The 11747-nt window shown below is 54.7% G+C and overlaps 1 protein-coding gene across 6 annotated transcripts in view; it reads right to left on the bottom strand.

Moving 5' to 3' along the window:
- The window catches only part of RFX1 (regulatory factor X1), a 31795-nt gene extending 20844 nt beyond the window's left edge, over positions 1-10951 (bottom strand). Inside the window, exons 1-2 of one of the 6 annotated variants that reach the window (XM_049707091.1) lie at positions 10621-10951; positions 3470-3856 (exon numbers count right to left, since the gene is read on the bottom strand). In XM_049707091.1, the coding sequence (XP_049563048.1) occupies positions 3470-3791 (322 nt within the window). In that variant the 5' untranslated portion in view covers positions 3792-3856; positions 10621-10951. Of the gene's footprint in view, positions 1-3469; positions 10286-10620 lie in introns of those variants that run through there. The other 5 variants (XM_049707090.1, XM_033401232.2, XM_049707092.1 and 2 more) reach the window with 5 other exon arrangements.
- Between the last annotated feature and the right edge of the window lie 796 nt (positions 10952-11747).

Raw genomic sequence — 11747 nt, 5'->3', positions numbered from 1 at the left:
AAGTTCAGTGACAGGGCGCAACGCCACCTCCTCTGAGAACAAATCAAGGAAGCATTGCCCAGTAAGCCTTCCGGGGACAGGCTTGCTCCCGGCAGGACTGCGAGCAGAGGGAAATGAAATTCCCCAGGACCGCTGTGGAAGACAATTAAGCCACTGCCTGACCAAAGAAGGGAGGTTAAGATTCACGCCAACAGCCATTCGCGCCAACACTGCAACCCGTCCACACTGAGTGCCCCACAGCAAGATGGGGGGACAGGGGAGGAGGGAAACAAAGGCTTTGACCTGTAAGCACCAGGGACTCCCTGGGGGAGAAGACAAGGGGAAGAGAGGAGGTAGGCTGGGACTTGGGGTGTTCTGGGGTCTGGAGATGTGCATCCATTCCAGACCCTTGTTCTGGGGACCCTGGACACCTGAAGCAGCAAAGCCAGCACTCAGGAGGTTCAGGGCCAATAAGATGCCCTGTAGGCTACGAAAAGTCCTCCAGCAGTGACAGACAAGCCCTCCTACCTGCTCTTGGCTGCCCAGGGGCTGATGGGGTATGAGGACCGAGCTGGGTCAGGCCAGCATTCACGAGGGATGAACCACCAGAAGGTCTGGGATGGGAGTGCTCCTGGCAGAGGGCAACGTGCGTGCAAAGGCCCAGAGACGAACTAAGCCTGGAAGGTTTGAGGAGCCACAGGAAGACCAGTGGGGCTGAAGCAGGTAAGCCAGGGGGCAGGTTAGTACCAGGTAGGGCTGGGTGGCCAGCAGGCCTTGAAGGCCAGAGTCAGGAGGCTGGACGCTTGTCAGCAGGGGCACAGGGAGTGTGGAGTTTTTTAAGCCCCTTCCTGTGAGCCACAGGGGGCCAGATCTCCTAGGGCCAAGAAAGGCCAGGCCAAGGTTTCTCAGAGAGTGCTCCCAGGGCCACCTGCCTTGGAATAATCTGGGTTGAGCTGGGACATGATGGAACCTAATCAAGAGCTGGCAAGAGGCTCCCTCTGGTTGCTGTGGGGGGAGGGCTGTGAAGGGTATGAGCAGAGCTGGACCAGGGTAGGGGGCCGTGGAGGTGGGAGAGGGGGTGGGTTCTGGCTGCATTTAGGAGGTGGAGCCAAGAGATCTTGCTTGCTCAAGGGTGGGTGAGACAGGGAACTTCCTTGGCGGTCCAGTGGTGAAGACCCTGCGCTCCCACTTCAGGGGCAAGGTTTCGATCCCCGGTCAGGGAACTAAGATCCCACGTGCCGCACGGTACAGCCAGAAAAAAAAATAACAAAGGATGGGTAAGACAGGAATCAAGGCTGACCCAGACCTGGGGGTGATATTTACTAGGACAAGGAAGTCTCAATGGAGGCCAGATTTGAAGAAGGAAACAAATCCAGACTTCTATTTGGCCACGCTGGTGTGAGAGGTCCCTTTGATGGCTCCCAGGTAGCTAGGGCTCAGGGCTGAAGCCCAGGATGCAGACCTCAACGTGGCACCATCAGCGTAAGAGGTAGCATCGCAAGCTGAGACACTGGACAAGACCACCGTGAAGGGAGAATCACTGGAGCAGAGAGGAGACCTCAGACCTGAGGAGGTCATTGCTGACAAAGTCAGGGAGATGAGGAGGAAGGAGGGAGGTGGGCAGAGACCAGGGCAGGAGGGCAGCTCCGGGAGGAGGGGGACCAGTGTGTCAGGCGCTGCCCAGAGGCTAAGGAAGAGAAGAACAGAGGGTGGCCAGTGGATCGACAAGACAGGGGCCATGGGTGACCCTGACGAGGACTGTGGCGAGGGAAGGTGCAAGTGGCTGAGGTGAGGGAGAAGAGACTAAGGAAGGGAGCATGACTCCTTTGAGGAATTCTAACTTAAAGGGAAGAGAATCGGGCAGCAGCTGAAGCGGGTGCAGGGCCTGGGAGGCCCGGTTAAAATGGGAGCTGTTACATCTTTTCAAGCAGGTGGAGAAGATCAGCAAGAGAGGGACCCAGTGAGGAGGCCAGGATGGCAGAAGCAAGTCTTGGAGGGGGCAGCCTGGAACAGGCAGGGGGCCGATTCACCCTTCCAGAAGCCAGAAAGCAGAGCTGGTGGGTGCAGATGGACCCCGGGTGCTGGGAGGCTGGCTGGGTGGGAGAAGGGGTCCTTCTTGTCATGTGATGATGCCTTGTCCCCAGAGAGGTCAGCAGCAGGGTCGGGGTCAAAAGCACAGAGTGAGAGGGAGGTGACAGAGGTGAGCGATGCGGGAGTGGGTTTCTCGGACAGTGAGGGCTATGCTGGCTAGGAAGTGTAGCAGGATCCCTGTGCAGCACCGAGAGCCCCCTGGAGATCTGTGGCCCGGTGACCTGGTCACGTCCTTGGCCTGGCCTCACTCTGCACTCAGCTGACTCTTGCGTACCATCCCTCCACACCAGTCTGTGTGTTAAAGAGTCACTGTCCTGAGCCCCTGTGTGCCCCACCCCCTGGCCCTCCCTGGGGACCCCGACACAGCCAGGAGCCTCCAGGATGCTGCTGGGGCCCAGCTGCTTCTGTCCTGGTCCTATGGGGCCATGTCAACTGCCACAAATTTTGACCCTTTATTGTCCTATGGTCCTAAACGCAGTCTTGACCTGCTCCTTCCGCAGCCTCCCAGGATGCCCTTAGGATCCCCACCGCTTCCTTTTCCACTCTGGGAGGACCAGGGCCAGCCTCAACATGAGGTTTCGCTGCATCCTCCCCTCTACACAGAGCACATCAGAAACCACTAATGACGCCGAGCCCTGTTCGGAGCTCCACATTCTCCCTTGGGGAGAGACTGCCTGTCGTGACCCTGTGCTCCCACTTCCCTCTGCTCAGCCCATCCCCATTCTAGAATAAGCGGGCATGGGGAAGATGCTCTAGGCAGGAACCATGGGTGCCATGACCCAAGCTTCCTGGTCATTTGCTCCACAGCCTCAAGGGGCGGCCACAGTGACAAACAGGAGCCCTTGGCCACATCACATGCTCACGAACTTGCCCAGCCAAGAGCCCCGCTTGGCCTGAGTCTTGCCAAAAATGAAATGGGAGGGGAGGGGAAGTGGTCCCTCAGGCCTCCCAGCGGACCTCCCTGAACTGCCACAGGGAGCACCTCACACGCAGCCCCTGAGCGCTCGAAGCTGTTATGATCCCTTTACGGATGATGGCTGTGTGTTCACCCTCCATCTCCAGCAGGCGTTTGCAAATTAACTCCACTGCCCAATCCTTTCTTCAAGTGACACCTTACTTGAGGATAGAGACAGAAACAGCTCTAAGAGCTGTCCCGGTGGGGAGGAGTTTGGGGGCACAGAGGCCTCCCTGCTTGGTCTGACTACTCCTTCCCCAGAGGTGCCCCCCAGATCCCACCTGGGAACCCCAGAGAGTTTAAAAGCTGCCCTCCTGGTAACAGGCATAATAAGTGACAATGGGAGGGTGCCAGGGTGCCTCCACATCCAGGATGCTAGGCTCCCCAAAACTCCCTTTGGGGTTGTTCACTGAGTGCCCTCGCTCTGAGCACGTGTCCACTTACCGGAGACGGTGACCACGATGTACTGCTGGGATGCCGGGGACGGGGCGGGTGTGCCGGCCGGCTGCGAGGGCGTGGGGGTGGCCGGGAGCTCTGTCACGTACTGCTTCTGGCCGCCCGGTGGCTGTGCCTGAGGCTGCGGACTCTGCAGCTCGGTGACATACTGGGGCTGGGGGGTGGCGGTGGTGGCGGGGGGCTGGGGAGGCTGGGGTGCTGCTGAGGCTGGTGGTGGCGGTGGCTGGGGCTGGGCTTGTGGAGGGGCCTGTGGCGGCTGGGATGGTTGCGGGGCTGCCTGTAGCTCAGTAACGTACGCCTGTGTTGCCATGCCAACAGTGGGGAAAATGATAATAAATAAGGCTTTTCTTTTTTTTTTTTCTTTTTTTTTTTTTGCTTGCTTGGGAAGAAAGGTGGGGCGGGGCGGGGGAGAAGAGGAGGAAAAAACAAGAAGGAAAAACAAGAATTAATCTACAGGCAGAGGAAACCAGGGACAGCTCCTGGCTCCCTAGAGACACATTTGAGTTCATCAGTAACTTAATTAAATCCTGAGGCTGGTGGCAAGATATAACGAATCCATCGTTACTGCAGGGCAACTAAGTATGGACTGGAGCTGGTCTGCACCTCTTCCACTCATCCCTGCCCAGGATTCCTGCCTTCTTCCTTCCTAGGCCCCAGCGCCTGGGGGACCCCTGTGCTGGGAGAGCTCCGGCTCTCACCCAAAAACAAATAATACAGTTCTTCTGAGGGCTCCTGCAGGCTGGGCACTGTGCTGAGTGCTTTCTTTACATTACTCAATTTTAATTTTTGTTTTTTGGCCGCGCCACGTGGCACGTGGGATCTTAGTACCCTGACCAGGGGTTGAACCCGTGCCCCCTGTAGTGGAAGCGTGGAGTCTTAACCACTGGACCGCCACGCCAGGGAAGTCCCTACATGACTTTTTTTGTTTTTTAAGCTTGTGGTTTTCTTTTTTTTTTAATTAATTAATTTATTTATTTTTGGCTGCATTGGGTCTTCGTTGCTGCGCACGGGCTTTCTCTAGTTGCGGCGAGCGGTGCCCGGGCTTCTCATTGTGGTGGAGCATGGGCTCTAGGCACGCTGGCTTCATTAGTTGCGGCACGCGGGCTCAGTACTTGTGGCGCACGGGCTTAGTTGCTCCGCGGCATATGGGATCTTCCTGGACCAGGGCTCGAACCTGTGTCCCCTGCACTGGCAGGCAGATTCTTAACCACTGCGTCACCAGGGAAGTCCCCCTACATTACTTAATTTAAGACTTTGCAACGATCACATCTGAATTTGGGTTCCTTCTGCCAGAGGAGGAGCTGAGGCTCAGAGAGGTTGAGATTGCCCCAGGCCACACAGCAGGGAAGTGGCAGGACCGAGTCTGAACCCTGGGCATTCTAAGCACTTGACTAGTCGGCTAATTGCCAGAAAGGAAAGTCATGGGGAAGCTACCTCCCAGCCAGCCCGTGCCAGCTCCCTAATCGCCTGCCATCTGGGCTTGGATTCTTGGCTGAGTACCATTCCCAGTGGGGTGCCAGACACACAGAAGCTGTTTGAGTCCAAAAAGCCTCCCGAGCTGCTTGCTGCCACAGAAGTGAGGCCAGTTACGGGTGGTGACACCAGATGTGAGCTCCTCAAGGAAAGTGGCCTTCTAGGACCAGGGGCAGCTGGGCTGGGAACAGGTCCTGGCCACAGGGCAGGCCCAGCAGCCCCTGCTGACCTCAGAATGGGGCCCACCTGACCAGGCAGAGGCAGCTTTTGTGGCTGCTAAAAGGTTGTGGTCCCTCTCCCAGGAGCTGGGTGAGGCACATGGTCTCTCTTGCCAAGGGGGAATGGGCCCTGGTTCAGGTCCAGGGGCGCTGTTCTGGGCTTTCCCACTGGGCAAGACGGAAGGGTGGCCTGCCAGGGACTCAGGCAGCAGGGGGAGCTTGCCCACCGGGAGAGGGAAGAGGCTACTGCCTGCCATGCACACAGAGAAGACATCTTCCCCCAGCCCCTGCCCTTCCCCAACTCTTCTGCCAGCATTAGAGAGGCCCACCTCCTCAGGTCTCATACTACTGGGTCCAAACTCTGGACCAGATCAGGTGCTCAAGTCACTGCAGCTAATCAGCACCTGTCTGCCCAGTGTCAGACCCACCTCCACATGAACCCTGGCCTGTCTCTTAATTCATAAACGTGTAACTGACTTTCCTCTGGGCCTCAGTTTTCCCATCTGTCACCTGGGGATGATGAGAACACCTGATTCATAAGGCTGTTGTAAAGATCCAATGTGATCAGCCCAGCACCCAATAAGCACTGAGAAATGGAAGTTGCTATTATTATTATTCATTCAACAAACATCCATGCCAGTTGGGGCTGGAAGGGAGAGAGAGACACAGTCCTCAAGCTCTTGGAAAGAGGTGCCAAGGGGGACTCTGACTCTGGTGTTCATCAGCCTCACCTGGGGAGTTAGTTAAATGCAGGTTCCTAGGCCCCACTGCCAGAGTCTGGGATGACCCTGGAGTCTGCTGTTTGAGCTAGTCCCCTGGATGATTCAGAGGCAGGTGGTTCTGGGGGCACTGAGAAACCCTGGCTTGGACTTTCCCAGCCCTAAGAGAGCTGGCCCCTAGGGGCCCCTCCCACCACAAAAGGGCTTTAAAAGCTCCACACTTGCTGGTGCTTTCTCCTCCTCAAGGTGCCAACCCTGCAGGCCTCCTCCCTTCCCCTCAGGGGCAGAGGAAGGTGGCGATGAGACAACTGAAAGGCTGAGCTCAAAAAGGGGAAGGGGGCTTCCCTGGTGGCACAGTGGTTGAGAGTCCGCCTGACGATGCAGGGGACACGGGTTCATGCCCCGGTCCGGGAAGATCCCACATGCCGCGGAGCGGCTGCGCCCGTGAGCCATGGCCGCTGAGCCTGTGTGTCCGGAGCCTGTGCTCCGCAACAGGAGAGGCCACAGCAGTAAGAGGCCTGCGTAACACACACACACAAAAAAAAAAAAAAAAAAAAGGGGGGGGAAGAGGAGATGGATAAAACAGTTAAACCAACTTATCTGTTGGGAGACCTTCTCAGCACTGTCATTGTTAGTCTCTAGGAAGAATGATACAGAATGACATATTTCCCATAACTATTTCACCAGGGAACCCCCATTTTTTTGCCATTTGTGGAAGACTAGGTTAAGCAGAGTTCTGTAGGGTGTTCCCTAGAGAGGAATAAGTCACAAATATTTATACAGGATGAGGCATTCCCGGTCTATCTGAGCATGACTCAGCAAATCTGTTCCTTAGCAACAAAACTGCCAAAAAAAAGCACCAATGGCTGCACCTATCTTCAAAGCCAACACCTGTTTTTGGAGAAAGTTTGAATCAATTCTTTAGGTCAGGGGCTGGCAAATTTCTGTGCAGTCAACATTTTTGGCTTTGAAGACAGACAGCCTATTGCAATGACTCAACTTTGCCCCTGGAGTATTAAAGTAGCCATGGACAATATGTAAACAAGCAAGTGTGGCTGTGTGCCAATAAAAGTTTATTTCTAGATACTTAGATTTGAATTTTCATAATTTTCACATATCATGATATATTAATCATGTCACAAAATATCAGTCTTAAAAATGTAAAAATCAGTCTTAGCTCACAGGCCATATAAAACAGGTGAAGGCTGTAGTTTGCCAACTGTTTTAGATGCCAGATACTTAACTGAATGGTTTACATCTTGGACAAGGCCCTCCCAAGGAAATGGAAAGAAAACCTCACTTCCCTCACTTGTAGACTGGCTTCAAAAATGAACTTTTGGGGGAATGGGGAAATTAGATATAATAATGTGTGTTTCCTTCATCCTCTATATCCAGTTTTCTTGTTTTTTGTTTTGGCTACACCATGTAGCTTGTAGGATCTTAGTTCCCCAACCAGGGGTTAAACCCGGGCCCCAGCGTGAAAGCATGGAGTCCTCACCACTAGACTGCCAGGGAATTCCCTAGCCACTTAGTTTTTAAGACTTGTCAATAATTCCTCCAAAATAGATCCTAGGGCTGGGCATTTCCCTCCATCTTTATCAATACCATGCTAGTCTGGGCTACCATCATCTCTTGCCTGGACCCTCTCATCACTGGCTCCTGGCTTTACTCTTGCCTGCATAGTCTATAAGATCCTTTGAAAACACAAACCCTATCGTGTCACTTCTCTATTGAGAAGGCTCTAAGGCTCCCATCACAGAGAATAAAATCCAGAGCCTTCCCCATGACCCATAGGGCCGTGTGGGATCTGGCCCTTTCCCCTTTCTCATTCTGAATGTTCTAGCCACAATGTGGCTTCCCAAATGCTCCAGGCCTCCTCCTGCCTCAGGACCTTTGCACCAGCTCTTCCATCTACTGGCATGCTCTCCTCGCCTCCAGCTGCTGGCTGCTTATCACTCATGTCCTAGTTCATATGCCACCTTCTCAGGTCTCAAGTAACCCCCTTCCAAGCCCTCTGGAGTACATACTCCTGTTTTATTTTTTTCCTGGCCCTGTATCCTGTTTATTTTCCTCTTCCCTCCACGACCAGGAAGGTAAGCTTTCCCCAGGGGTGGAGATGTGACCTGCCTTGCCCATGACTCTATCCCCAGCTACGAAAACACTGACAAGCACACAGCTGGGGCTCAACTTTTACTGTCAAATGAGTGTCCACAATGCTGGGAACACACTGCTAGTGACTGTCAAAAGCCGGTTCAAATCTGCCGACTGGTAAGACCTTGTGAAAAAGTTACTGCCTCCTGCCAGCAGCAAGCTTGTGCTACAGGGGCAGGTGATGTCTCCTGGTCCAGAACAGGCCCCTTAGGCCAGGAAGACTATGCGCTGTGTGGTTGCTATCTGGAGGCCGTGTCCCTAGTAGGTGGTGATGGGGAGGGGGGTGGATCCTGCCTAGCCTATCCCGTCTTCAGCCCCAAAATGCTGGGGCATGTGGCAGGAAGGGGAGGGAGAGACCCTTAGCTCCAGAGACACCCTTCCCAGGTCCCCACCTTTCCCATGACACCCACAGCCCCAGCTCATCCAGCTGCCTCCCGGAAGGTTGAGTCTGAGCCTGGACCCAGGGAAAAATTTTCTTTCTGGCTACCCTCCTAAAGCTGGAGAAGGGCCTTAGGAGAGTGACACTCTCCCACTAGAAACTACAGTCCTAGCACTCAGCTTCCCGGGATCCCAGTCATCGGCCCACACAGCAAGTGAGTCAAGCCTTAAAGCCACTAGGCTGTCACCCGATTCAAAATGATAAAAATAAATGCGAATGGTATAATTCCAAAGGCTGAGCAGGAAGCAACAACCATCATAATAACAGTAGCAGCCAACATAGTTTGAGCGATTACTATGTATTTAATGCTCAACATGTATTCTTTTATGGGATCCACAGCATAGTAATATGAGATTAAAATCATTACCAATGATCACTGTCCCTAGTTTAGATGGGAGGAAACTAAGGTCCAGAGAAGTTAAGTTACTCGCCCAGGAGCATACAGCTAGAAAGCAGTTGATTGTTTCAAGGACAAGTGACCAAAGCCAGTGTTCCCTTCAGGAACCCCTCTGGGCTTGGGCCTTTCAAATGCATAAGATATAAGAAGGGGGAGGGGCAGTTAACAAGACTAGATCACTTTCTGCTCAGAGCTCGCCTTTCTAACAGGTACCGATGACCTGGCAACTTGGTTATTTCTAGATTTTAGAAATATTTCCCAGATCAGGTTATTTCCTGACCTGGGAAAAATCCCTGGAGAAGTGACACTCCCAAGCCTTATCTCAAATTCTTGAGGGAAAGCTTTGGGAGAACCTGAAACGTTCCTTCTCCCTGAAGTTTACTGATTAATTTTAAAAGAAAACGGCTGCAGAATGCACTCGGCTCTGCTGATGCCAAGCTCCAAAGCAAGACGGAGAATAAGCACAGTGGACTTGGCCCAGCCGCTGTTTAAAAAAAAAAAAAAAAAAAAATTCTTCCTCAAGCTGGCAGATCTTGTCCCGGCAAAGCAGTCACTCAGATTCTCCTCTAACAAATGTGGAACACTTCCCCTTCCCTCTGATCTCGGTGTCCCAGCTCCCTGCCCACGTGGCTCTGTAAGCTGGTACCTCCTCAGCGACATGTGACCCAGTTGACACCAACTTGACTGACACAAAAACATGTGTCTAGCCAAGAGAAGCAGCGTCAGAAACTTCCTCAGGCGCCCTTTACTCCATCATTTACTTCCTTCCCCAAAGGAAGACCAGAATAGGCAGAACAGCTAGGAATGGTCCCATCTCCAGGAACAAGCCCCCTGCCCAGGGACAAGACGAGATCTTAGATCTTAGAGCTGCCCACATAGAAGCAATCAAGTTTCTGTTCTTCTAACTCAGTCACCCAAGATCACTCCTCTCTGCCATGGGCTTCGCTTTCTGCGAACCAAATCGTCCGGACTAAAGCCATACCCCTATCCCACAGCTTCATGAAATTGTCTACCTTCATCTCTTTTCAGAGAGAAGGCAGATTTAGGAGCGAACAGCAATGTTGAAATCAAGACTAACAGTTAATCTATAAAAAACATTCAGAAAAAGTAGATAGGAGTAAAAAGTTCAAGAATGAGCCCTAGAGAAATTCCTGAAAGGAATTAGGAGTCCCTGAAATGCAAAAAACAGGCGATGGCAGTGATTCTCCCCACTTTACAGGATAGAAAACTGAGGCCTCACATGTGGTACACACTTGAGTCCTGGCAGGTTCTAAAGTGACAAGGCACAAGTGGCTTCCGTCGCTTACGCGAGCAGGAATGCCTAGGGGATAGCTGCCCTACCCGGTTCCCGGGGCACCGGCCGGTCCCGCCCACACCTTATGACCTGGCCCCGCCCACTCACTTCGGTCCCGCCTCGCCCCTCCCTCGTTCCCATTGGCCCAGCCCTCCCAGTCCCGCCCCCTTGTGCCTCCCGACATATAAAAGCCCCCCGCCCCGGCTGGCTGGCCTACCTCCACTCGCCGTCTGCCTGCGAGCGCCCGCCCCTCGCGGGGGCCGGGCTGCGGGGCCCGGGGGCGGGTGGTGTAGCCCCAGCCGGGCCCCAGCCCCCTCCCCCACGGCCCCGACAGTCGCCGCCGCCATTTTGACCGCCCGCCCCTTCCCCCAAAATTATGATTACAGAGACACTCGCCGCCCGGGCCTCGCTGTCCTCCCCGGCCCGGACCGCCACCCTGGGGCCGCACGGGTTACCTCGGCTTCTCCCTACTTCTGTCCGCGGAAGGGCTTTCCACAGGTCTCGGAGGCGATGTTGGGAGGGGGACAGAACGTGCCGGGGTCCCCGGGCCGGGCCGGGGGGGTGGGGGTGGGGGTCGGCCGGTCGGTTGTTGTTGTTGACTCGCGTTGCCGGGTTGCTTGGTCGCCACGACTACCGTGGCTATGGCGCCTCCGTTTCCCTCACCGGGGCAACTGTTGCTACCCACCCTACTTACGTCACGCGCCGGGGGCGGGGTCCAGGGTGATTGGCGGCACTGGGAAAAGTGATTGGATGGCGCCAGGCCCTGCCGCTAAGCTATTGGCTCCAAGGCACGTCTTTCAACATCCTCTCGACTTCCCGACGCTCTGATTCATCGGTGTGAATGTCCATCGAGGGAAACTAAGCCTTCAAAGGCAGAGGAGCCCGTCACTCCCTCAAGGAAGCTGCGGGCTAAGAATAAAGGGGTGGGGCCTGTAAGGTCGGGACTGGTTTGCGGCCGTAAAACTTGCCTTTTGGTTCGACTAAAGGGACGTCAATCTAGCCCAAAGATTTGCCGCGCTCTCTCGCTGGAAGCTGAGCGCATGCGCAGCACGCAAGGCCACATGGGAGTGGTAGTCCGTTTCTGCGTACTTTAAACGCCTTACCAAATATGAAGTGCGAGAAAGTAAAGATCTTCCTTCAGACTTCTCCCTTCCCCTATGGGCCAGTTCTTGGCCTTGCGCGCTGACGTCACGGGAGGAATGCGGTGACGCTACGCTGCTTGTCTGTGACGTTGGCGGCGGAGGCCGGGCTCGGGGTTCGATGACGTCACCGGGCGCGCTTTCCCTCCCCCTATTACCCTACGGTGGTAGGATGAACGTGGAGAGCCGAGGCGGGCGGGGTTCGATCCCAGGGCGCGATACCCACCGCCACCATTTCCGCCTAAATCCATCCCGCTCTCTCCCGCCTCCCCGCCCCATTGGACCTGGAAAGATCACCGCTGCCGGGGCTACCGCGGCTGTCTCGGCCCTGCAGGAGGCGCGGGCCGACTTGGGAAAGGTCTCCCGCAGGCGAGGGAGACTTAATTAGCTGCTTATTCCGCGGGCGATAAGCAAAGGTCACCGTCCAGCCCCTCCC

Source organism: Orcinus orca, chromosome 3 (assembly GCF_937001465.1).
Source record: "Orcinus orca chromosome 3, mOrcOrc1.1, whole genome shotgun sequence".
NCBI lineage: Eukaryota > Metazoa > Chordata > Mammalia > Artiodactyla > Delphinidae > Orcinus > Orcinus orca.
Note: the sequence above shows the minus strand (reverse complement) of the source record. Positions and strands in the feature narration are given on the sequence as shown.